The 25,219-nt window shown below is 36.4% G+C and overlaps 1 protein-coding gene across 3 annotated transcripts in view; it reads right to left on the bottom strand.

The window, feature by feature from the left end:
* Window positions 1-25,219, bottom strand: part of CACNA1D (calcium voltage-gated channel subunit alpha1 D) — a 170,238-nt gene that overhangs the window by 71,527 nt on the left and 73,492 nt on the right. For 2 of the 3 annotated variants that reach the window (XM_031555545.1, XM_031555546.1), the window contains exons 8-9: window positions 16,242-16,345; window positions 5,210-5,379 (exon numbers count right to left, since the gene is read on the bottom strand). In XM_031555545.1, coding sequence (XP_031411405.1) covers window positions 5,210-5,379; window positions 16,242-16,345 — 274 coding nt within the window. Of the gene's footprint in view, window positions 1-1,517; window positions 1,596-5,209; window positions 5,380-16,241; window positions 16,346-25,219 lie in introns of all 3 variants that reach the window. The other variant, XM_031555547.1, reaches the window with a different exon arrangement.

Raw genomic sequence — 25,219 nt, 5'->3', positions numbered from 1 at the left:
TTTTAAAGGAAAGAATGCTTGCATTAGGCAGTACAGCTCACATACAGCATGCAGCTTGATGCCTTTCTGAGGATAGAGAAATTAGGCCAAAAGTATCAGCTATTACATTTTATTTATGAGGATAAGAAAACAGCTACTGGAGAGAATCTTACGATTACTAAACACGGTGCTGTACTGGCAACATTCTCAAGCAAACCTTGCAGAATGCTCTCCTTGTGTCTGTAATAACTGGTTGGCTGATAATTCCATAGTTCCATTACCTTCAATATTGTCCTAATTCTTTGTCAAATCAGTACACTGATTTTCTGAATTCTTTATGCCAAATCTTTGAGGTGGTCACAAAGGAAATCAGAACAAAAAAATCCCAGAAGAGAATTCATCACACGTTCATCACAAATTTCCCTAAATCTGCTTTATGTAAAGCACAAAAGAAGGTGAGAGAAAGCACATCAGAAAGAAGGGGTACTCGCTGCTCTGCCTGTGAATAACCTCAGGATAAGTTCAGCTTACGGAGAGGCTGCCAGGAAGATGTTGCACAGGACACAGTAGTGAGGTGCCTGTTTACACAGCGCAGATTTAATTTTGGTACTGCCAGCATTCATTTTTGTGGGCTCTCTTTTTTTTTTGTCAGCCCTCAAAAACTCGCAATAGGTCGCAATGGTTTGGTTTGGTTACATGACAGAGGAAGGAGAGCGAAATAATCCATCTCACCATATATGAGTACGTAAATAATTTTAAGCTATTTATTGAAAGTGAGTCCATAACGTTGTAGCAATTCCTGACTTAATCTTACACTTTCTGTTAAAGACCAGATTTGCAAGCCTCAGTCTGAGTCACAATAGTGATCGTTTCATGACAGCAAGGATATCAGCTGCTCCAGAATATTCATTTTACATGGGACTAAAACCAGATCTCCTAACTGCTGTCACTGTGATTATGTCAAATCAACACATCCACCAGTATTAAAAAGGAACAGATCTGAAAGTATGTATCACATAAGAACCCTTGTCTGCCTCCATTGTGGGTGAGAGAGAAAATGAAGAAAACACAAATTACAGAAAACTATCAAAAACAAGAGCAGATACAGTAAGGGTTTTCTTTTTCTGTTGTTAGATTCTACATTAAAAGTAGAATTACAATAGCAAATACTATTATATTATAGCCATGCTATAAATTATAAAGCTTGTGACATACTGTCATGGATTTTTTCACACCTGAATTCAAAGCATATTTTGTATATGGTATCTTTAAAAAAGAAAGCCTGGACTTAAATAAAAACATTTAAAGTCACTTCAGTTAAAATCTAAACAGATTAAAAACCATGCTCTAAGAAGGCAGAGCACTGCAGCACCAGTCTATCAGAAACATGCACTTAGAAGAGCAGAACTGCATGCACCAGTATCTCCATGCTGTAGATGTATATGTCTGTGATACAGAAAATGCATATAGTATGTGCTTTCAAAAGTTACCACATCAAATGCAGAGAAAGCTCAACTGCAAACTCGAACATGTTTTACCATGTTTATTGGAAGACCGGCCAAAGAAACTAAGTCTGCTTTTCTTCTTTTCTTCCATTAAGTCAGCCAGTGTAACCCCTTCGCGTTAAGTACATGTAATCCCAGCATTTACACAGTAGATGGCAGCAGTTGCAACGCAAAAAAAATAAAAACGTGTCCATATACACAGCACAAGCAGTATTAGACAAAACAAATTGAAATTGCCAAAAGAAAAGCTTATCAGAGCTACAGTCCTCACCTCTCAGGATTTTTGGAATTTGAGCTAATTTCGAATTCCTTTGAAGTCAATGGGAGATTCTTTCTGCTGACTTCAGAGTAAGTAGCTTTTAGCTCATATAAATATAACAGCTAGTCTTTTCCTAGAGACACAATGGCAATTCTACTAGTTAAAAGATTTTCCCTTTTTCAACAGCAATGAATACTTGCCCACCAGCAAGAAAAAAGTACAAATGCACGGTTTTCACACATAAATAACTTATGTTAGAACCTAAATAACTCTAGTTAGAACTTTTAAAATGCAAAGGAACCTGAATGTTTTTACAGGATCACATAAGAAACCAGTAGTTACTGATTTAACTGCCTTTGAGATCTGCACCTTTTCCTGCCGGAAAGGAATGGAGAAGACCTTCTGTATCCTACACCCAAAGCTCTCGGACATCATGGAAGATCATTATGGTGATCTTCCATCACCATAACATCAGTGGGAGTCTTGATTGTCCAGAGGCGCTCAGTGTAGGACTCTGGCTTCTTCTACCCACACTGGAGCCCAGCTCTCTCTTTTGCTTTGAAGACCATTCTTTGAAGCAAGAAATCATTGGTATATTTGAACTAAATTTATTTCCTAACTTGACTACTCAATATTATTGACCTGATGATAGCTAGCTAAATTTCACGTCGTTCACAAACAAGTAGCTTATTATTACAGTTATACTCCAAACCCAAAAGCTTTCTCTGAAGTAACTGAATGGATAACTCACGCTCTCTCATCACACCTTGCCACACAACACTATGTGCAGCAGAACACTTTTGAATGAAAAATGGAGTGCTTGAGCAAACCTTTCTCCTTTACATCTTGCAGCATTTGATACTAAAAATGAAATCCCCAGCCCCATATTCAAGCACACGTGCATAAACCCAGAGGAGTGCTAGGAGACTATTTGCTGGAAATTTCCACTCAACACACACGTACACAAGCCTGCTCAGTGCCAAAGGAATGCTTCCAGATCAATAGTTGACTGTAAAACAAAACACTGAGCTTGCGCGAAGCATTTTTTGAACCTTTTATGACTCAGCCAAACCAGAAATGATTTTTGTGATGTGACTGGAATGTACAACTTAGAGACCACTCCAGATAACCGTGTATGTGCTGTGTCTGCTTTGTGGAGGAAAACTGATGTTAAGATCAGTATCTTGCCAGAAGCAGTTCACAACATCTCAGCCACAGTTAAGTATACTGAAACCTTTACCACCCTGATCTCTTCTCTTTCCTCAAAACAACTACAATGCCAGCAGAGCTGCAGAAGCAGGAATCACATCAGGTCTGGCAGCTCTCTTTATGCTCTACTGCTAGAATAGTAGACATCAAGCTGATGGGACTAAATAGATATCCCTTAAGTATACAAAAGCTGACCACCTACAAAGGAAACATTATTCACTGAAGAGCAATGCAGTATTGATCACCCACAGTAAATTCATTCACGAAGATCTACATTTCAACTACTTTTCTCAGGAGTCAAAGGTATACTACTAACATTGGCTTTGTAGGGGTATTAGGACCAGCTGACGGGCAATGTATTAGGGCTTTGAAGATACAACACAAGTATTCAGTAGTTTTACAATACTGATAATGAGGCTTCTAGTATTCTTCGGTATTTTGCATATTAGTAACTTGGCTTTGGTTTTTTTATATTTAAAATAGAAGCAACCATCTGAAATTCAGTTCTTGGGATTTAATTAATTAATTACATCTCCTATCCTACTGTTACGCTGAAAATCTCTTTCAGCTCTTAAATCACCCCAGAATGCCTACCTTAACAATGTCAATTAAAAAAACTCTCTCAAAACTAACAACTAAGCAAACAAGTATTTCTGATTTATGAAAGAACAACATGATCTATAAACTGTTTAAAGAATGCTGGACCAAAAGATTCTTCTGCAGTGTATTAACAAGCAGACCATTGGAACAGGATGCAAAAAGTTCCCAGGGATTTCGCCTGCAAACCAAGTCAGTGGTGACCACAGGTCACAGCACAGTTGACATCATCCACAATCCTGTATGGTGTACTTGTACAGTATATTTACTTTGTAAAATATGCACTTATTCACTTCTCAGTTTAAGGATTGCATACTGATAAATTCATATTTTATGCATACCTTTCAAACAAAATTATTAACAATAACTAATATAGTCAACTCCATTTGGCTTTTATGCACTGCCCTAGATAAGACTCATGTCAATCTGTAATGTTCTATCTATTTCACATTTCTATCTGTAGTGTTCACTTATAAATTAGTGCAGTAGAAAACTGTTGCTCCTATCTTCAACAGTCAATATTTAAGCTCCTGGAAAGGGCTATAGTTTTCAAGAGCAGTTCACAAAGTAGCAGTGCTAGTGCAAAAAAGGAGTACAGTAAAAATGAATTATTTCAACACAAAAAATGTTTTTCTGAGTTGCCTTTGGCAAACTACTTGTAACACAATGCCTTACGTATACTTTCTGGAGTTTGAACTGAATAATAAGGTGCTATTTAAAATCAATACCTATATTGGAATTTGGGCTTTAATCTTACATTCAGTATTATACCAGCAACATCCATGCTCTCAGTTCTCTTTTTGTTTATTACTATGCAGACACAGCTAAGAAACTAAAATACCTTATATAAAATTATTACATTAAAATACTGCTATTAATTAAAATTTCTCACATACAGAAACAAGATGATAACTCATACTTTTTGCAAGATCACAAAACTAACTTGCTTCTTTATGTTGGGACTCTGATCAGAAGCACTAGAAAGTTATTGTGGTAACAGACTACTATTTCCATTATACACTACTATATACGCTGATACGCTATAAGTAAGTGACAATTATACTTCTTACCATTCCATTAAAGCACCCAAAATTTTCCAATTTCTAATTGCATATGAAAACTTCTAGTAGAAAAGAGTCAATATAATGGTATTCTTGAATATCAGAATGATCAAGAGTGTCATTTCCTCACTTTGAAACTCAAAAAATCCTATTAGCACGAGGTTATTCTTCTACTGGAGGTTTGGCTGTATACTTCAAGCTTTTTAAGTCATTGCTTCTACTGCATGCAACTACACAAAACACATATTCTTCTTGATCAAGGACTTACGATGATACCTAGTAGTAGGCAGCTTATATGCACTAACTTTTTAGAGAATACAAATAAAGCAAAGTTTTTCAATCTGAGTAGACTGAGTGCAGGCTAAGAGTTGTAAATGGACAGGTCAGAGAAAAATTCTAAATTTATTGTAAAATTTTAAATTCTTTTCCATAACTTCAAGTATCAGTGTATCAATGGACATGATTGTTCTGCTAATAAACACTTACGCAAACTTAAAATCAGAGATCAACACCAGCTAGGCTGCATTCTCCACAGTGTAACTCACTGAAAGCAATCAACCCATTCCACACAGAATCAGCACTGAGTAAAGAACACATACTGTTCCGTTTGCCTTCTTCATCAGCCTCTTCATCATTCTCAGGATCAATGTCTTCTGCCTGTGTAATCCAGTCTAAATATCCCTTCAGATCTTCTTCAAGCTGCTGTTTTTCACGTAGCTTCTGAAAGTCCCCTCGGGCCTTGGCTTTTTCTCTTTCCTTGGAAAATTCCCTATCAAATTCAGATAAAGCAGAAAGAAATACTAATTGTCAGCTTGCCAGGCATTTTGATCTAGGTCTTGACATTGCAGAATTACATACTGACATAAATAATGAACTGCATCAACCACACAGAAGATTGGAAAGCTTTTTGAAAACAAGACAGTGGTGCAAAGAAGTCATGGCAAATCCCCATTGTACTACAACAGAACTTTCAGAGCTCTTACGATTTAATTGAAAATTAAACAAGATTCTTAATTCTTCCAAGACAGTTTATATGCTACCATTTGTTTATGTGCTCTTATAAATAGTTTTAAAGATCAACTGTATCTAATGGCTAAGAAGATAAACCGGATTGCATGAATAAAGTGATTTCAGAGAACTGAGTAACACTTTCAGCAAAAAGGAAATTCTGGCATTTAGTCTTAAAAAACTTCCTCTTCCAGCTATGGCTCACTGTCCACGTCCAAAGATACATACTCACTGCCAAGTCTTGTTCACAGAACATCACTAAAGTCCTCTCTCTATTACACCATGCAGAGACACCTGTGGCGTTTGAAATCTGCATGTTTTGCCCCATTACTCTCTGTAGTAGATCCTGGAGATTCTGTTTTTACAGATGAGAATTGCATCTCTTTTCGTGAGTTGAATCCTCCGCCTGGTTGCTCCCATCTCGAGAAATATACAGCATTTGACTTAGCCTAGATTAGCTTTGTGATTTGGTCCGTTCCCTGACTAATTAAGTCACACTCTTTGAGAAGCCAAGTGCATAAAATGACCTTCTGAGCAGCCTTCCAACCTGAATCACCCCATGAATCTACAAGCCCCTTGGGTATGAATGTTTCAGGACAAATACCAAGTAAGCTCTTGCATCACACTTCATACACTGACACTTCAAATGCTCACTCTGACATGCTGATACACAATCTCCAAATGCATAACTCAGTTCGCTAGAAGGATCAAGCATTTTCTAACTTATCTATCAACCTGTTTGATGAGGGGTAGATAAGCATCTTTTGAACTATACTGTAACAAGGTACAAACTCAAGATTAAAAATTAAGCTTTTTCCAATTAACTTATTTATCTTACACTAGGGCTAAATAAATTCAGAAAATGGCTATAACAATTTCTGTTACTATGGATTTACAACTCCTTTATTTACTGTGATCTTTCACTTGAAAATATCCCCTAATTAGCTCATGTTCAAGGGGAAACTTTTTAAAGCACTGAAAATGTCTTCATTCAAAGTTAAAAAAAATATTGTGAAATTCCTGCATTCAAAAGTGCAAGGCTTGCAAAATATTTGAACACATTAAACACAATTATCAATATGCTAACAAAATGCAGAAAAATAATGAAAAGTTTTACATTTTTTGAAAATACTATTTCAGTTCCATGACATACATTCCTTATCTGGAATTGTTGGTGTATAATCTTTGCTTTTCCTATTTTTTCTTATTTTATTTTTAGTCTCTAACCATCATCTAAACACTAAATTCCTGCTTTGACATCAGTAGAAGAGTTAAGAGTTAAGGTCTTTCTATGCAATTGTTCAGAATGTTATATTTTTGTTATGCTGAAGAAGTGAAATACAGCTGCAAAATCTGGGAGACAGACACTACAAATACAGCTAAGAACTTCAACAAAAATTACTTTTGGCACACGGAGATCATTCTGTTCTATCTGATAGCGCCTTAATGTAGCTGAAGAATGCCAGAGCTTGCTTTGCATTTGCTACCATTTGCCAAGCATCCAAGGGTGAGGTGAAGGCCATCTCTTCACAAAAACACTTGTGAGAGACAGCAATCAGCAGATCTCTACGAGGGATAACTGCTTTAATTAAATTAAAATAATAATAATTATTATTTTTAAGGATTTCATAGTTTTGACAGCAGAAGTCACATGCCTGTAAGAAATCACTGGTTTATGCAATCCTGGGTTTAGGCTCATCCTAGAGTATGAAAGATGATGCCCTTTACATCCGACTGGGGCAATGTACCCGTGACTGCACCAGCAGTACATCTGGAAAATAGAGCTATCATAGCATACTATGAAATCTGAAGCAATAATCTTTGCTAGCTTTTGCTCACCATTCTTGTTTTATCTTTTGGTATCTTTCATTAGAGTGAGGAATTTGTGATTTGTGTGGGTAAAGTAAAATGAAAGCTGCTGTTATTGTATGAGAGTCATTGTAAAATGAAACAGTTGGCAAGGCTGCTACTTTGAACAGCACTTCACCCATGACTGAGCCCCCCTTTAACCCTGTCTTTATATTAAAATAGCTGCATGCAGAGGATTAAGCACAGTTTTTATACACACAGCTATCTATGACCTTTCCCTTCAATACAGCACATGGTTAAATGCTGTGGCACTGTATCAGAAGAGAGAGATGTAGAGGTGCTTAATTTCCACAACGTTTAAAAATTTTACCTTAATTCTAAAAATCCAACTGTCTGCAGGCCCTTGCTCAGCAAGGACCTACTGGTCAAACGGAGAAATAAGGCCATGTATGGCAGTGCAAGAAGGGACAAGTGGCCTGGGGAAAATGCAAGGATGGAACCAATCTTGGCGAGGGATGTGAAAAATAACAAGAAGGGACTCAACAGGTAGACTGGTACCCCGTGATAAATGACAAGGGAAAGCAGGTTACAACAGACATGGAAAAGGTTGAAGTACTGAATGGGATCTTTGCCTCAGCCTTCACAGGCTACCAGACTCACTGTGCCTTTCAGAACCCAGAACCTCTAGATGGGAGCTGGGGGAACAAAATCCCTCTCACTCTAAGAGAAGAGCAAGTCCAAAATCAAATCAAGAGACTGAATGAGTATAATTCTATGGGGACTGATGGCATGCATCTCAGGGTCCTGAAGGAACTGACTGATGCAGTTGCCAAGTCACTCTCAATCATATTAGAAAAGTCACAGCAGTCAGGCAAAATCCCCAGTGACTCCTCTTATACAAACACAATGTGTAAGAGTGGAATTAAATTGAACTGGAAATGAAATGATTATCCTGTTAACAGAAAAAATGTATTTTTTCCAAGAAAAAACAAGTTAATTGAAAAAGTCTGTGGAGGTGAGGTGGAGGAGAAATGTTGGCTCTTTAACACTGCTGATAAAGACATTTAGACAACAAAATAGTTGGATATATAGACAAATATGCAGATATTGGCTGTTTTCCTGGAAGTAGGAATAAGAGAGCTGCTTGTGCAGCATTTCAGGCTACAGAGAGTGTAGGGTAGTTCCACGGCAGAAAGGAAAGGCTTCTGGTTATGTGGGCATCACTAATCCAAGCATCATTAGACCAATGGCCAGGACTGGCCTCTCTGACTGTGATCAACCCAGTACTCAGCCCAGAAGCCTATGAAGATGACAGGCTTAGGAAGCTGTACATTAATTGTGTTAAGTGGACCTCCGCAATGTAAATATTTGTTTTCACAAATGGCTGTAGTGAGGGCTAATTTCAAAATAACTACTTCATTTTGTTTTGATAAAGATGACCTAGATCTGGTATGTGAAAGTGTAAATTTGGGTGTTGGTTTTTTTTTGCTTTGTTTCATTAATTAACTTGATAAAAATTGTATTCGAAGAGATATTGTGACTGTGGTAATGCTCATAAGGGTCTCCCCTCCCACACTAAAATGTGATTTTAATCAGTCTCCACCCAAGTTATGATAAATTGAAAAACACTGAGAGGCTACTCTGATCTGACACACCAGCAGATATGAGATGGAAACCTGGTAAGATGAGTGCTGCTCTATCTCATGTGCATCACTGAGGCAGTGATGATAGGAAACAAGAAGTTCCACCTCTAAGTGTAAACCAGGATGACTCTTCTTGGCTGACTGTGTTACTGACCTTGCAAACCTATGCAGCCAGAATGAGAGAGTCAACTCATCCACTGCAGTACGTAACTTAATGTGCACAGGGTCTGCTACACAGAAAGTGTTATGGGAAAGCTATATGCCAGTGTCACCCAGACATCCTAAAGCCTTGTTCATTCACAGAGTCACACAATCACAGAAATGTACTCACTGAAGTACGGTGTTGGCCACCAGACTCAGAAGAGGTTTCACGCAGCAGTAACCATACCAACCAACAAATCAGCAGAATCAAATCAGAGAACTCAAACTGCACAGTGACAAACAACAGCTCCTGCTGGGCCTACTGTGTAACCCAGGTGTAAAGAGATATTTTAAAAGGTTAAGTAACATCACATCTTTAATTACTGGATATTTGTACTTATTACCCCTTCTGTTGAAAAAAACAAAAAATCATAGGCTGAATACCACAGAATTATTTCTGCAGAAATATGAGCATAGCAGAAATTTTCCTTGAGCAAAGATAATTGGATTCTTGACATCAAAATGCAAACTGTTACTATCTATCCATAGTTATTTCTATATAGTTAGTCAGAGTTGAGAAAACGTATACTGTATAGAATATTGTGCCAAAGAGGCAGGGGAATCATCTGCAGGAGCAGCAAGATGAGGAACAATTTAAAAGAAATGGCAATGGAGAAACAAAACTGAGTTTTGACATTTCAGACTGTATTTACATTAGCACTTTACGATGTGCCCATTCTGTCCTGAGTAGAGACCTGCTTAGCTCACAACACTGGATTTCTTAGAGGAAAAATTGGCAGCACTGAGGGCAGCTTCTATTCCCCAAAGTATGTTCAACCTACTATCATGATGAGCACTGCCAACAAAGTTTTTAAAACTGATATATTTTAACTGCCAGAAGCCCACTTGACAGGACCCATACTAATAAGACAGTGTGATGTGTACTAATAGGACTTCTGTTCATGCTCTTTTATTAAAGAGTACTGAATCAGTCCTATAGGTCTCTGTTTAGACAAGTTGGTTAGTTACGACTGCATACATCTGAAAGAATTTGCCATCACCTATTGTCAGTATATTCAATTGATCTGTCAAAGATATTTCCTTTTTTTTTTTCCCTACATATTTGTGTATTTGAGTTTTATTTTTACCAGCCACAGAGCAACCAAAAACAACCTGCTTTTGCTCATAACCTGCTGATATCTGGAGTTGAGGTCCCTTTCCTCATTTCTAACATATATTGTGTGAGGGAGTTAAATTTTTATCCAGATGTCTTTTTTCTACTAAGCTTTCCCTCTGCTGTCAAAAGGAATACTGTCAAAACCAGTTCATATCCCTTTTGCTGAAAGACTATGGTTGACAGTTCTCTGCCATTTTCTATTTTGTACATCATTATTCAAATGTCTTTTTCTGTGATTTTTTCCTGTGTACACTGTAGACAATTCTTAGGTGTATCAGCTCCTCTGTACCAATATATTTTACATTACATTAATTGACAGATGTTGCTGGTGAGATTGACATGCATAAGTACGTACCCTTAGCTTTCAGAATCACTACATACATTACAAATAATACTGTGAGAAAGAAATTGAAAAAATTAACATTCTCTTAGAAACCTGGAAGACTTGCACGTAGGAAGATATATACAAGGACATGTCAAAGCTCATGCTTTTATGTCCTTTAGTAAAGCAATAAATTCAACGTACAGAGATTCATTAAATGTGTTTGAAAGGTCTTACTCGTTCCCATGGCTACCCCAAGACATACTAATGCTGCCAGCAAAGATGCTGCCAGCAGAAGCCATCCCCTAACGATAAGGACTATCTTGAGGAATAGATTATCATGCATCATTAAAAGCAATGCCTCTTAATAAATAAGCTATGAAGTTTTATCATTCATTATTTCTTCAGTTCATAGGAAAACAGAGTAATGCATGATGAATTACAGGCATCTTTATTTTAATTTTCAACACACTTTTAAAGGTACTTTCAGGGTTGATGTCTCTCTCTCAATTCCTGCCTCTTTTATGAGGCAACCCTTAACTTTGTAATTTCTAACTTAATTTCCTAGTCTCAGCTTTCTGTCTCTTGCTCTGGTGGTCACAATACACTCGGGTCTTTTATCCAGGAATATTCAGAGATCTGCCCTCAACTCTCAATTTCTGCCTGGTATTTAATGAGTTCAGAGAATACAGATCCCATTTATGCCTGATACAGACACAGTGAGTACAGGCTCCTGAAGAAGTCCATCACTCTTTCCCAAACTAGAATTGCTGAGGAGCTACTTAGTTGTAATTTGTACTACTCCATCAAGCATCAAGTTGCCCTAAAGCTGCACTGCCCAGTCCTCAGACCCTAACCAGAGGGATTTTTTTTTAAAGAAAAAGAAGTGTACTCTAGTGTATTGCTTACAGGCTGAACCCCCTGTCTGCTGTTAGCTCAAAAGATCTGGCAATCAAAATAGAGCACAATCATGTCATGACAACCTGTGATTTCCAGTAGCTAAAACAATCATTCAGAACCATACGCAGCTTTAAATCCATAATGTGAACTGGCAAAATGCAGGCCAGCCCAAGATAATGAAAATGCAAAGCAGTCTGAGGAATGTATTTGCAGCTTTTCAGTGCTACAAGTAAGCATTTTGATCCACGTTTCTAAATATTATATGAATCCAAAATTGCAGTCTTATTGTGAAAGATCAGGCAATAGTTCCAGGTGGCCAGGTACATTCCCAAAAAACTCACTCCAGGTACATTTCTGGAAGTGGATTTATGTCCAGTTTTCCCTAGTGTGCTTAGAGAGGAGTTGTTCATCAGGTCTGTTCTCGAGCTAGAGCTAGGCTTCTACAGAGCCCTCTGTTGAAGTGGAACCAAGAGTCATTGCTAGAATCTTTTCCTAGAACCGCATCTATAGGTGTTCAACTGCCATTTCTAAAGCACTCATCTGGAGGTGAAACTTGCCAACTATGAAGCCCTTTAGAACCCTTTCGTTGGACTAACGCCAGATCTTGAGGTCTTTTCCAGAGCTGGACTCAGCTTTGATGGTCCAGTCAATTTCTTGGAGCTCCAGCTACATAAGTACCATTTTCAATAGCCCATCCTGAAGCTGTTTTTATAAAGGTCTTTGTTAGAGGTCATTTAGAGGGTTTTACCTAAAAATTCCTTTAGAGAGGTGGATATCTAGAGCCTTTGCCTAGAGTGCATCACTAGAGCTAGAGCTAGTAGAATTTATACATGCAGTTGCTGGAACTGGAACCATTTCTGGTCTTTTCTAAAGCTTGCTCTGTAACCCATTTCTGTAACAGATCCAGAAACTGAGCTGGATGTGGTAAAATTTCTAAAGCCTGAACTGGAATCTTTATCCAGACTGCCTTTTTCTATATAGCGCTGCAAACCAACATAGCTTTTCAATTGAGAATTCACTTTGAGAATGATCAGACTAGTGACTAATACAGAGTATGAGAAAGGGAGAATTTTGAAAAAGACAAGCTAACAAAAAAGCAGTTGTACAACCTTCAGCCTATGAATTCTCTCCATTCTTGTTATTCAAGAGAGTAGTTAGAAGATTAAAAAAGACTGTATAGGCAGCTTCCTTCCAAAAATTAAAATATTTACACATAATATTTCTCTTAATTTGCATATCTACTATTAAAAATATGCACTGAGTTTTTATGAGTATGATCTTCAGTAGGTAAAAGTGACATGGATAACCAGAAAATACTCACCTTCAGAAAGGGCTATGTATAAAATAAAATATCTCCCAAACATTCTCATCCATTTGTACAGTATCTACATGAAACATGCGGTACACAAGAGGCAGTACAGAAATACAAAGGGGCAGATGGTCACAGAAGTAACACAGGAATGCAAAGAGAATTAATGAATGTTTCAAAACCGCAAACAGATCAGAACAGCAGATTTCAATGTATTCAGCACAACTGTATGTTACAGGAACTAACACTTCCATACAGAAAAATTGTCTTAGGCATTCAGATTCCACTTACAAAATCTGTATGCAAAGCCATGCTTTTCAAGTCAGTTGCCATAACTTCTTGCATTCTTTGATTGGTTAAGTACAATTTAACTTTGTAGTTTTATCATAGAAGAAGTTTCATGCTATGGTTTGAAGAACACAAAACATAAAAGCTAACTTAAATAACATAAAGAATGCAAGTGTTACACATTCAATGCCTAATTCAGAATTATATATATATATGTATATACAGCTTTCCACTAATTAATACAAATACATCCACAAAATGTTCAGCATACCCATAAAATTTAGACAAGTAGGTGTAAATACATAATATATGGAAAATAGTTATATGTTAAATATAAATGCATTCAGTGACCAAATCAAATCCGTGTAACTGTTCCACACTGGCCCTCATCAGAGTTTCAAATGTTCTCCGGGACATTTTCTTCTCTTTTGTACCAATTATTACTTTGCTGTAATAGGTGTCTTTTATATCTTTCAGGGATACTCGCTTCCCCCTTTCTCTTTCCCCACTCGATGTCAATTTTGGTGGTATTTATGAATCACAAATCTCAGGTCACTCGTACCATTTCCTTCAGCATGGAAATCACGAACAGCAGACAATCCATCAAACACTCTGAGTGCTCAACTGACACTGCAGTTAGTGACACCATGGCAGAAAACAAGTTCAGGAATGAAAGAAATTATAAATCTGAGTACACATGACACTTGCTACTTTCACTCAAGTAAAGGCAAGTAGGTAAGGGCTCTAAGAGCCCATTAAAACCTATGGGTCAAGAAACACCTAGAAACCAGGGGAAATTTATTTTCTGAAGAATGGAACCTTACTAAGGGACACCTTTTCCCCTATTTTACTATAACAGTGGCTCTAGAAAAACTTCATAATTCCAACAGACTTTCCTCACCAAAACCATCTCATTGCAAGAAGAAAAGAAAAGCTGCTGAAAGAGTACTGATAAATACTGATGCCTGAAAGTTTATGTTAAAGGTATCTGAGTCATTAAATCTAATGGAATTGTAGAGGGGTGCAATCAAAAATGCAGTAATTTATCTGACTTACTCAATTTTTAATAGCTTTGAAAAACTACCTTCTTAAAATACAGAAACCAGGCAGTGAAAAAAGTAGCTGGTGTATCAAAATGGTGCAAACCTTTTAAAATATTTTAAAGATATTAAATCAAATAAAGAGCTTAGCTGTATGGACCTCTCAATTTCCTGGCTCCAGTGGAAGAAGTGAACATGTGCATCAGCACATCACATCTGGCATTACTTTCTACACAACTTGCTTTTAAAAAATTAAAAAAATCTGAGACCAGTAGCAATTAATTTGAGTCATGCAAGGGAAAAGGAAAATACTAATTAACTGCTCTGACAACACACCTTTGCGTGACAGGAAGAAAACTAACTGCTCCTTATGACCTTCTTAAGGGCCAGTGAAAGGAAATGTGAAAACCTAATCCACTAATGGCTTTAGTGGGAAATCTAGTCACACAGCAATGTTAGGTAACACTACCAAAAGGAGAAATAAATCATACAGCAACTACCCTCATTTTTCGTCTTTTTCTTTCTTGCTTGTTTAGTGTGACTGTGATGCAAGAGCTAAACCATTCATTTTGCAACAGTTGACATGTTTTTCCCTGAATAAAACAAGCCTATATGGCTGCATAAATCGCCCTTTATAAATCAGGGTGGGCCATGGAAGGAAGAGATAAATTGTAAAAGAAAATAAACTGATGTGCTTTATGTCTACCCTTTTGCTCTTAAACTCCCACTTTATGAGTTGATTCTGAAAGTAAGGTAAAACCATACTTCCCTAGTTTTTTGTGTGCAAGTAGTCTATCACAGATAATCAATCCGATTTTAAAAACCACATTGTAGAAACACTAGCTAGATAAAAATGCTCTTGAAACAAAATCATCAGCAATTGGAAATGTTGTTTCTGATTGCCTGGCTTCCGGGAATATAATGTAGCATTATATAATTCCTTTCAAATCTGATGTACAACATGGCAAAGCAGAGAATACGGTCGTGCACGCAACCGGCAGTCTGATGACACCATCACTTCCAAGGCTGCATTCAATGCAAGACCAATTTTTCTATTGGCTAACAAAGCTGTCACAGCTGGCCAGAATGATACTGTTTGCTTGTAATTCATAGCTTATCCACACAATTATGATCAGGGTTGGTGGTTGGACTTGATCATCTTAGAGGTCTTTTTCAAACTTCATGATTTGAAGATTCTAATAATGCACAGAGTTTTCAAATGCTAGCAGGATTTTTTTAAAATACGTTTACCTAATTTGGAGTTTCCCAAGCTCAATTGTGTTGCAAGACAGGAAATGGCAGAAGAAGCAAAGATGTAACCTCAGAAAGGGGGCTTTGTTGGAAAGAAACCTTGCAAACTGTTGACATATAGTTTTAAAACCTATTATGCAGCTACAACAGATTCCACTTCAGCTCTTAGTCAGTCTGGAGTACACAGAACAATGAAGTGCTATAATAGTCTCTCACTGACAAACATAATAAATTGATATTTGATTACTGATAAATATATTAGCTCGCTAGTAGTACACAACAATACAATAAGCACTAAATATTTTGTGTAATCCAGTCATACTCTAAGACAAATCTTGAAGCACCCCATTAAAAAATTTTGCTGTATAACTAGTAAATGCAAAGAGAACTCCAATCAATTTACAGCATTTTTTTTTTTTTCTTAAAGCAACTTTCAGAAAGAAACACCAATATATCTGTAGGGGAAAATATTTTTACAAGCACTACCCGTACCTGTGCTGAAATATTACAGAATGTGGAGATCAACACCTCACTTAATGAGTATTTTTGGCAAGCATGGTGAACGTGATGTCAGACAGATACAAGCATTAGGATCACACAGTTCAGTCCAAAGAGCAAACACTGGTAGAATGACATAGAATCTAAAGTACATGCAAAAGAAGCTATTGCTGAGAAGCTTGAGTAAATGCAGAGGCCATCTTACAAGTAGCAGTAGCATACACAATGTTAACTCAACTGCTTACCCACTAAGTACACCAAGAACCAGGTTAAGTACGAAAAATGAGCCAAGGATGATAAGACTAACAAAATAGATCCATGGCCATTCACATCCTATTGCATCATTTACCTGTAAAATGTAAGGAAATAAGTTATGATTCAGTCATTCATTAAACAGCAGAGTCCTTTTTGCAGCTGCCAGATCACGTAGGTGTCAACACTGAAAGTTCTGTATTTATACAGTTCTTAAAACCAATTAATTTCTCTTTAATTTTATTACTCACCCAAATTATACCGCAGATGTGATGCCTTAGAACATGAATTAAAATATTTAATTAAGCACAGGAAAATTTTCAGTTCTTTTTATACTTTTGCCATAAATATGGACATGAAGATATATATACTAGTATGTCTAACTGATTTTAGTGTTTCTTATTTTTTATGAAGGCTACATAAAACTGTTTCTGTTCTAATTAGAAAAAAAGAAATACTTATTATAAAAAAAACCTCATGGCAACTCAAGTCTCACCTGCATGAAATAACCTGTGTGTTCATGGCAACTGAATTCAGGACTCTGCCTTCATGATGAAAAAGGTGTATGCTTACCCGCTCAATACACCAAGAACAAGATTTAGTACGAAAAATGACCCAAAGATGACGAGACTGACAAAATACACCCATGGCAATTCAAATCCCATAGCATCATTCATCTGCAAGAAATAAGATGATCTTATAGAGTAGATCTCTATAGTAATAGGAACTAAGAGTCAGAGAAACAGAATTTAATCATTCAGGTGAGATAGCATTCTCTTCATTCTTTCAGTACTTTGAGAAGGGGAATGATACAAGAAAGAAGGCACTGGCCACATTTAATTAGCATTCATAATACGTACTTGAAAAGAAAGTACTGAGAGAACCTAGCTTTCAGTCTAAAAATACTATCAAACACACAAATTGAGTATTGCAACAGTTCTATTCTCTAACATCAAGAAAAGTACCCCTTGGATTCCACTAAGTTAATTTATGCTTACTAGGACTGTTAGTTCATATATACCTTAGTAACATGAATGATCCTTTGAGAAAAGAAGTACTGAAATGTATTTCCACAGGACAAGTAATATAACTTTTTTCTGCAAAATGACATTTCAATTTTTTTTTTTTTCCTGAAAAGCTACATCTGGATACATTCAGATTTTTAAAAACATGAACAGAACTTTACACAAACAAAGAACTGAAATAAAAATTTATAAACATAACAAAAACAACGAAATATCCCAGAAACACTTCTGAACCAAAATTACACCAAGATCAATGTTAAATGAAGTTTAAAAAGTGTTGTGGTTGCTGGTTTTTTGTTTTGTTCTTTAAGTAAGGTTGAATTTCCTGAACTTCAGATGTACTACTTATCGATTACACAGGTTTTTCTATAAAGACCTTCTCCAGTGCCTAATTTTAGTGAGCTTACTGCATCTGTGAGGAAGACTCAAAGAACTTATCCATGGACATCTTAGAACACTTATTCCAAAAGAAAAAAAAATTGCATGTAAAACACAGGAAAATTGAATGTTTCCTGTAATTTTCAGATGCAAAAAGACATTTCAGTAAGTTACAAACATAAATTCTGATTTATAACTTCTTGGAAATACTTCTCACATCTTATTTTTGCATTAGATTCTTCTTTTTAGACATGAGATTCAGGAGACTATAAGGGCTCTGTGAATACTCAAGACCGGACCTGGTATTGTAGTACAATTAACAAGGAAACCCTTTTCCTTTCAGGTGAATGCTGTCCTAAGTCTGTTCATTGCATCTGAAATTTGTGATCAGGCTTTGAGCTCTATAAAAGCTCAGCTTTAAACCCTATCATTAGCATCCTTGCTGAAATCGACACAGTTCCATATTACACACAGGAACAAAACCTTTTCAAATGGTAATTCTAAATTCATTTTTTCTCTATCTTTTAAAAATCATAGTTTCAGTTTCTGCAAGGTGATGCAATGTTCAGCTAAATGTAAGCACACACATTAAGTCTTTGCAGATTAAGGTCCATAGGCACTTTTCTTCAATGGTGATCAGTCACAATGACACGTTACACTAACTAAATTGAGACTTCCAAAGTAACCAAAAGAAGATTCTTTTACTTAACTCCTTCATTTGTCCTCTAAAATAACCTCTGTGTACATCTGCAGCTAAATTGTTTTAGAAATCAAGCTGAAATCCTGAAAAGCAACCTAGAATTACTTACTTGATAGCAAAATACTACTACTAATAATAATTTAAAAATTGTGAAGTACATATTTGATTTGCATATTTTCCTTTTAATTTGAAGAAAACTAAGTTTTGGAGAAATTAAAATGGAGAAAGATTATAGCCAATCAGAAAGGCTGGAACCATTGAGTTCAATTTTAAAAGATCCCAGGTTTCCATGGTCCAATTCTGCAACATATTCACGTGGAAAACAAGGTCTTTCATAATGCTGCCGTTATACTGACCTACTTAAACTCAATCTCCTATGCAATACTTTTAGCAATACTTAATACATTAGGGGCTTATGCTGAGGAGACTAACACTTTCTTTTTATCTCCCATGACTGTTTTCCCAAAGCAAGTTTTCAGAACTCTTAACAACAAAGAGAACTCAGATTAATAAAATGACCTATTGCCAATATTGGATTTCTGCTTTGTTCCAGTGTGTGCTGCCCTTTGCACCTTCTTTCAGTTGTAGGCAACTGACATTTACTCAGAGATTTTTTTAAATGCATACCTTGTAGTTATTCTATTATTTCAGAACTGAGTTTACTTCATAGAAGTGATTCATAACACACAGATCAGACAAAGTGTTTTTCTAATAATAGCTCGTAAGAATCAACATTTTGATTAAATTTCACATGCATATGAATGCATTTTGCATCCAATTCAACAATACCATTAGCAAATAGCATTTTGCAAGTCCCAGAGCGGAGTAAGGGCAGAAATTCATCTGGTGTTGATGCCAACAATTTCCTTCTATAAATTGTTTTGAAAAACTTGAAAGATGAATATGTGCAATTTCAGTTTGAGAAAAACAAAAGATCCAGAGAGAACAAAAGAGCTCTGGGAATCACTGGAACCCAACCTGATACACTCTTCCTCCTCAGAAAGAGGACATATCCAAGAAGCAAGGCATTGTGCTAGTTTAGTAAGCCAGGAGCAAAGATGAATTCCCACGCTTTGTTATAAAGGTACACACAGCTGTGATTTGCTTTGCTTCTCCTTAAATCATTTTAATGTGTGTAATATATGAAAAAAAAGTCCATCTCATTTATGCAGTTTCATGTATAAGCCCAATATTTTAGGCTAATCTGTCTAGGACTAATGCCCTGTGATGTGAAAGCTTGGAAACTGCAGCTAACCAGCATCAGATGAAATGTTTTGGTTTGGACAGATGATGAACTAATTTAAAGCATTCCTAACTCAAGAACCCTTAATCCACTAGAATTCCTGGCACTAATTCTTAAAATCAACTACCTGAAACTGCATCTATTCAATAATTTCACCACTTAATTCTAGAGACAAATAAAGTCTATTCAGATAACGCATCATAATTTCTAAACATGAACTAATATTTCTGATTGCATTAATACCAGAGATGAAAGCATGTAAATAAGTCCTGTCTATTTGGAAAACTTGCTCATTTCATGCATGTCTTGTGGCATTTTCCATAACTTCAATTTAAAGAAACATTAGAAGAGTCAGTTTGTCTTGACTAATGATGGAGACAGAGCTTGGTTAATACACACACACAAAAAGACGAGGTTTTTCCAATTGAAAGGATTAATACTAACTTCTCACTCAAAAACTAGAAATAGGGAGTTACAAAGACACAAATTCCAGACTACTGGAAGTTGCAACTAAGAAACATAAGCAGTAAAAGCACCTCAAATAATGGTAAAATGACATTAGGAAATCCAGAAGCTGTAAGGTCTCAACTCATCAGCAAAAATCTTGTGAGACACTCGCTCTCTGTGGCTTGAAGGCATGACACAGCAGAGAACGTGCCATATGTCATGGCTGCCAGTGGACTTGCCCCATCTCTTTTTGAATCCATTAAGATTTCAGCATCCATAACACCTATTGCAAAGTCATTTGCCAAGTGACACTCTTCTTGCCCTTCTTTCTGCCTTTTTCCAGCACTAAACTTAATGTTTTGATTTCAGTTCTAATTAGTTTGTCCATCATGTCACCCAGAGGACAGACAAGATAATGAATGTTAAGAAGGACAGAGTGTTTTTTCTTATCACTTAATTTGGTTTCACTGTAATGGTAAATGCACTATTATTTCATTAGGTAAGTCTTTAAAAATGCTCATTCTACAGAACGCCACTGTTGGTATTTTCATGCTTTCATACAGACACTAGAACTAAAATCTGAAGCTGTTCCAATCCTTTTCATAAGTGACACAGGACCAGCCTGAAGCCCCCATAATAGGATCCAGCTGTGGGCACTATCAGATCTGAGACAAATTACTCTGTGCAAGTCCAATTGGTAGAGATCAACATTTTCTTTGTATATTTGACTCTATATCAACATGCATATGCCTGAAAACTCTTTAAGAATTATCTTCAGCTGATGGGACAAAACTTGGTACAGTCTGAAACTGCCTCATCTGGCATTTGGGGTGAATAATTTTGTTAGCTGTGCTGTAATTGGAGTCAGCTATCATATCCTGCAGTGTAGCTGTTCAGGGAAATCTCTGAAGCGAAATAGAGAGAGCAAGCCAAGTTTATAGCACAGATATAACCATCAGTGTTACAAAGCGGTAGATAGCACATCCCAATCCAAAACATTAATTAGAAATCATTAAAATGTCTCACTTATCCTATCTGTGGTAACTTTAAAATCCCCATCTGCAGATGGGGATTTTAAAAGCCTTACTTTCCTGAAAAGCTGCCACTGGTTTATGTAAATTATTGCAAGTTCTTTGTATGTATTGATTAATCTAGCCCTAATTGGAGATAATGATAAAGCAGTGCAATAACACCTCTAATTCTGCATTTGTCCTATTAGATACATACTCCACTGATGCCTGAATCTATTTTGAATTATTTTTCACAATGTTTCTAAATCATTTGGTCTCTTCACTTCCTTAGTTTTCAATCTTACCTTTCTCCTTTCATAACATAGTGGAGATATAATCTGTGGGTTTACTTATAGCGACCTAGAGCCTATCTTAAAAATTTAGACTGACAAACTGAGACTCTTGAAGGGTGTAAAAATCTCTCAGGAATCAGTATTCTGTTAAATGGGACTAAACCTGCTCTCTTTGAAGCACATGCTGCAGGTTCACAGACCTCAGATCACAGACTATTTATTCTACTCACGTTAGAGTACAGTAGATAGCTTTTCAAAGCCTGCTCACTTCAAAGTTTGTGTTCTGAGATATTTCTGGCTGAAGTGGAGTTAACTTCAAGCTGACTTAAAGCAGGCTGTGCTTGAAGCATAGCAGCCTCCAGACTGGTTTGTGAAAGCATGCAATTTTATCTTCCATCTTCTTTGGGTTCTGTAGTTAAAGCACAGCTCTCCATGACATTCTCCTGGTTGGACAGACTCGCACACATGCTGAGAAGCTCCAGTGAATGTGAACTCAGAGTCGACTGCTCTGCCAAGCATCTCGGCTCAAAAACAACTGGAAAATCATAATTCTGTAGCCTGGGCATTAAGGGAGGCTAAAAAGAATTGTATCTTCTGGAGAGATGAGAAGTTGTTACAGTACCCGCAGAGCTTCATAATTACTTCATTGCCTCTAAATTTGGCCCCCAACCTCTGTATGTAAACCACAGTTATTGACAGTTTACACACAGGTAACCCTTCCAAATTAAACTTCAACTTGTAAGACACAGCTTCATTTGTATTAATTTGCTTCCATCTATCTGAATACAACTTTCTAATTTCTGTTACTTTTATCTTTTGTTAGCTAATAAATTTTATGTTAGGCAGTCACATCATCAAAAAAAAAAAGCATTTTTTTCCAAGGGAAGCCTAGACGTCAAATTTGACAGTTTGCTAAGGAATTACTTCTTCTTCTTCAGGCAGCTATCTTATGTTGAATCACTCTGGCAGCAGCCTGCATTGATGGCAGAGCAGGTGCACATCACCATAACTAAGTGGTGAGCAGTGCCTCTCCCCATTCTAGTAAGCCAAAGGAGGTTTTCTACAGGATGGTTGGAAGCAAAACTCCACCAGGTTTAACAAAATTCATGTTCAAGGTGTAACAAATCAGAAGCGTTTGACTCCTTCATCAGTTTCAGCAGAGTAATCTAGGATTAATACAATTAATTAGAGCTTCTATGTATTGCCCAGAAAAACTCCACTCTGAAACTTATTTTATTAGTATTTATTACATTATTTTCTAAAACTTAAATTTATTGATTTGGTTTGTTTAATCTAAGGGCTCAAAAGACTTTTTCATTATTGAAATGAAAGAATCACTAAATGAAGACTCTACTTATTTTTCAGTGTTTAGCTACAATGTATTAAAAAGCACAGAATAACAACTCCAACTACTTTTGGAAGTAGTAGTTATTGTCGAATCTGCCATGACAGCTATATATATTTCACACAACATGATACTGTAAATGCATGTATTGCTGACTTTGCAAAAAATAATAGCATGAATCATTTGGATTGATGGTGTATAATTGTTATCATATATAGAGAGGATGTACAAATGAAAACTCAATACTCAAGGTACATTTGAATTTACCTACTCAGCTGTAATCCTGGGACAGTCTGGAAAGTAAAATGTGTTTTAAATGATCTTTTTCTTCTTGTGGTAAGTGTTACTGATGAACTGAAGCTTCAGCTAGAGGAGTCCTCAGCACTGGACGTACAGCCTACTTCTAAGCCAGTTTCCATCTATTTTATTTAAACTGTCTGGGGAGAAGTAATATGTTCTTTTGAGTATTTGCAATGTTGTGTGACAAGAAATTAGTTCCATGCTTTGACTGCAGTATAGGTCAGTAGTCAGCTAAGACTGAGATACTAGATATCTTGTCAAAGTAGATCAGGTTCAGTGCATGGAAACGATATTTCTCTGTGGGGTACTTTAAAATCATCCTCAGGTGGGCTATGATAATCTGCTCATTTAAAAATATATATGTGATCATCTCTTCCAATACGAATTCAAACTCGTTAATATGCATGTTCCCTGGCTTGGAAGCTCTGTTTGTAGATCTGAATTTGATCATTTCATTTTCTTTCTTTCTGAGGTTTCTAATTTATTGATAATTTAAATATCAACTCTTTGCAATCTAAAACTGGCTGATTCTGGGAAAAACAAGTAGTCCAAATCATTATCTAAGGGTGAGGGATGCGTTAAACGAGATTTTAGCTTGGAATTGAATTCAAACAATTAGCGCACATTTACTTTTTTTTTAATACTGCCTGTTATCCCTGGTTCTTAAGTACAATTTATGCAGTGTATTAATACTGCTAACCAAAATTCTTACTATTCTTTCTCCAGCTGGACATCATGTGTTAAATTTCTGGCTATGTAGTCATCAAACGCCGGGAGCACTGTGCAGCCAGCACATCAGTGTCTTTGGGGATGTACTGCCTTGTTTCACTGAAGAGTCTCCCTTAGATGACCTGAGTGGTGTTGAACAGTGCTAAGCTATCCTTAGTACATAAAAGACAAATAAAAGGGAGCAATACAGATTTTGTAAGATTTGTCTTGCATATTGAATCACGATTTTTAACGCTATTTGCTGAACATTTGCAGCTGATGTACAGAAGAACACAAAGTTATCAAGCATCCATTAACTTCTTAGGCTAAGCTGAAATTCATTGCTGACCAGTATTGTTTGGATGCAATAACATGCCTTCCATTTCTGCTGCTGTAATGTGACAAAATAATTTATATCAACCTATGTCTTCGTTTTCTAATGTTATATTGGATCAGTCAAGTCAAAGTTCTTGAGTATCATTGCTTATTTGACCAGTTGGTCATATAAAAAGATTTTGCTAATTTATTTATTTTAAAGATTCCTTCTCAGCACCCTGATGACAGTTTTCATAATATTTTAAATGTGCTCTGCAACTTTTTTTATGGACTAATAATACACTTTGTGCACCAGCCAACGGTTTCTTCTGTGAGACAGGTTTATAAAATACTAGGTTGTTTCCAGGAAAAATCTTTGATTGTGCACTAGTTGCTTTCAAGTACATCACATCCCCTTAAAATACTTCCTACTGTAGGCAATCCTCTGTGATTCTTGAGCTAGGAGCACAACTAGAAGAGAGGTGATGAGAAGACTTGTTGAGCTCCTGATCATCTGACTGACATTCTGAAAAATCAATAGACTTTGTTTTATCACTGTAATTATTTTCTTCTGCATGGGCAAGTTTGAGGAAATTGTAGTCATTCTTTCAGATTTTCATCCAGTTGGAAAGCAAACATATAATGGTTTTCCACATTTTAAGTCACCCTGTACTACTGGAAAGCCAGTAAGAAAATCATAGACTGGAAAGCCAGTGAGAAAATCATAGCTCTTGTACTTCATCATATAAATATTTGATCAGTTGGCAACCCTGCTCATGCAGGGGGTTGGAATTAGAATGATCTGATTTGAGGTTTCTTCCAACCAAAGACATTCTATGATTTCATTATTTAAATAAATATTGATTACTTTTTTTTCTACCTTAAAATACATTATTCGTGGTTAATTAATGCAGTGGCTGGATAGGCACTTGCACACTCAACATGTGAAGAAGTGCAGTGAAACCTAAACAGAATGCATTACTGAAATGATTGGTTTTCTTCAAATGTTCTAATATACTTCAAGAAAGATACTGGGGCAAATAAAGCTCAACTTCTGAAGAATGAAACAGGTTTCTAAGTGCGCACTTCTTTTTGTTATAAAAGCATATTAATTATCAATGAAGTATTATTTGATGCTTCTTTCAAGCAGTAGTAAAGGGTACAATTTCAGAAGCTGACACGTTGGTAAAGGATGTATTAAAAATAT

Source organism: Meleagris gallopavo, chromosome 14, assembly GCF_000146605.3.
Source record: "Meleagris gallopavo isolate NT-WF06-2002-E0010 breed Aviagen turkey brand Nicholas breeding stock chromosome 14, Turkey_5.1, whole genome shotgun sequence".
Lineage (NCBI taxonomy): Eukaryota > Metazoa > Chordata > Aves > Galliformes > Phasianidae > Meleagris > Meleagris gallopavo.
The sequence above is the reverse complement of the archived record's forward strand: the minus strand, read 5'-3'. Positions and strand labels throughout refer to the sequence as shown.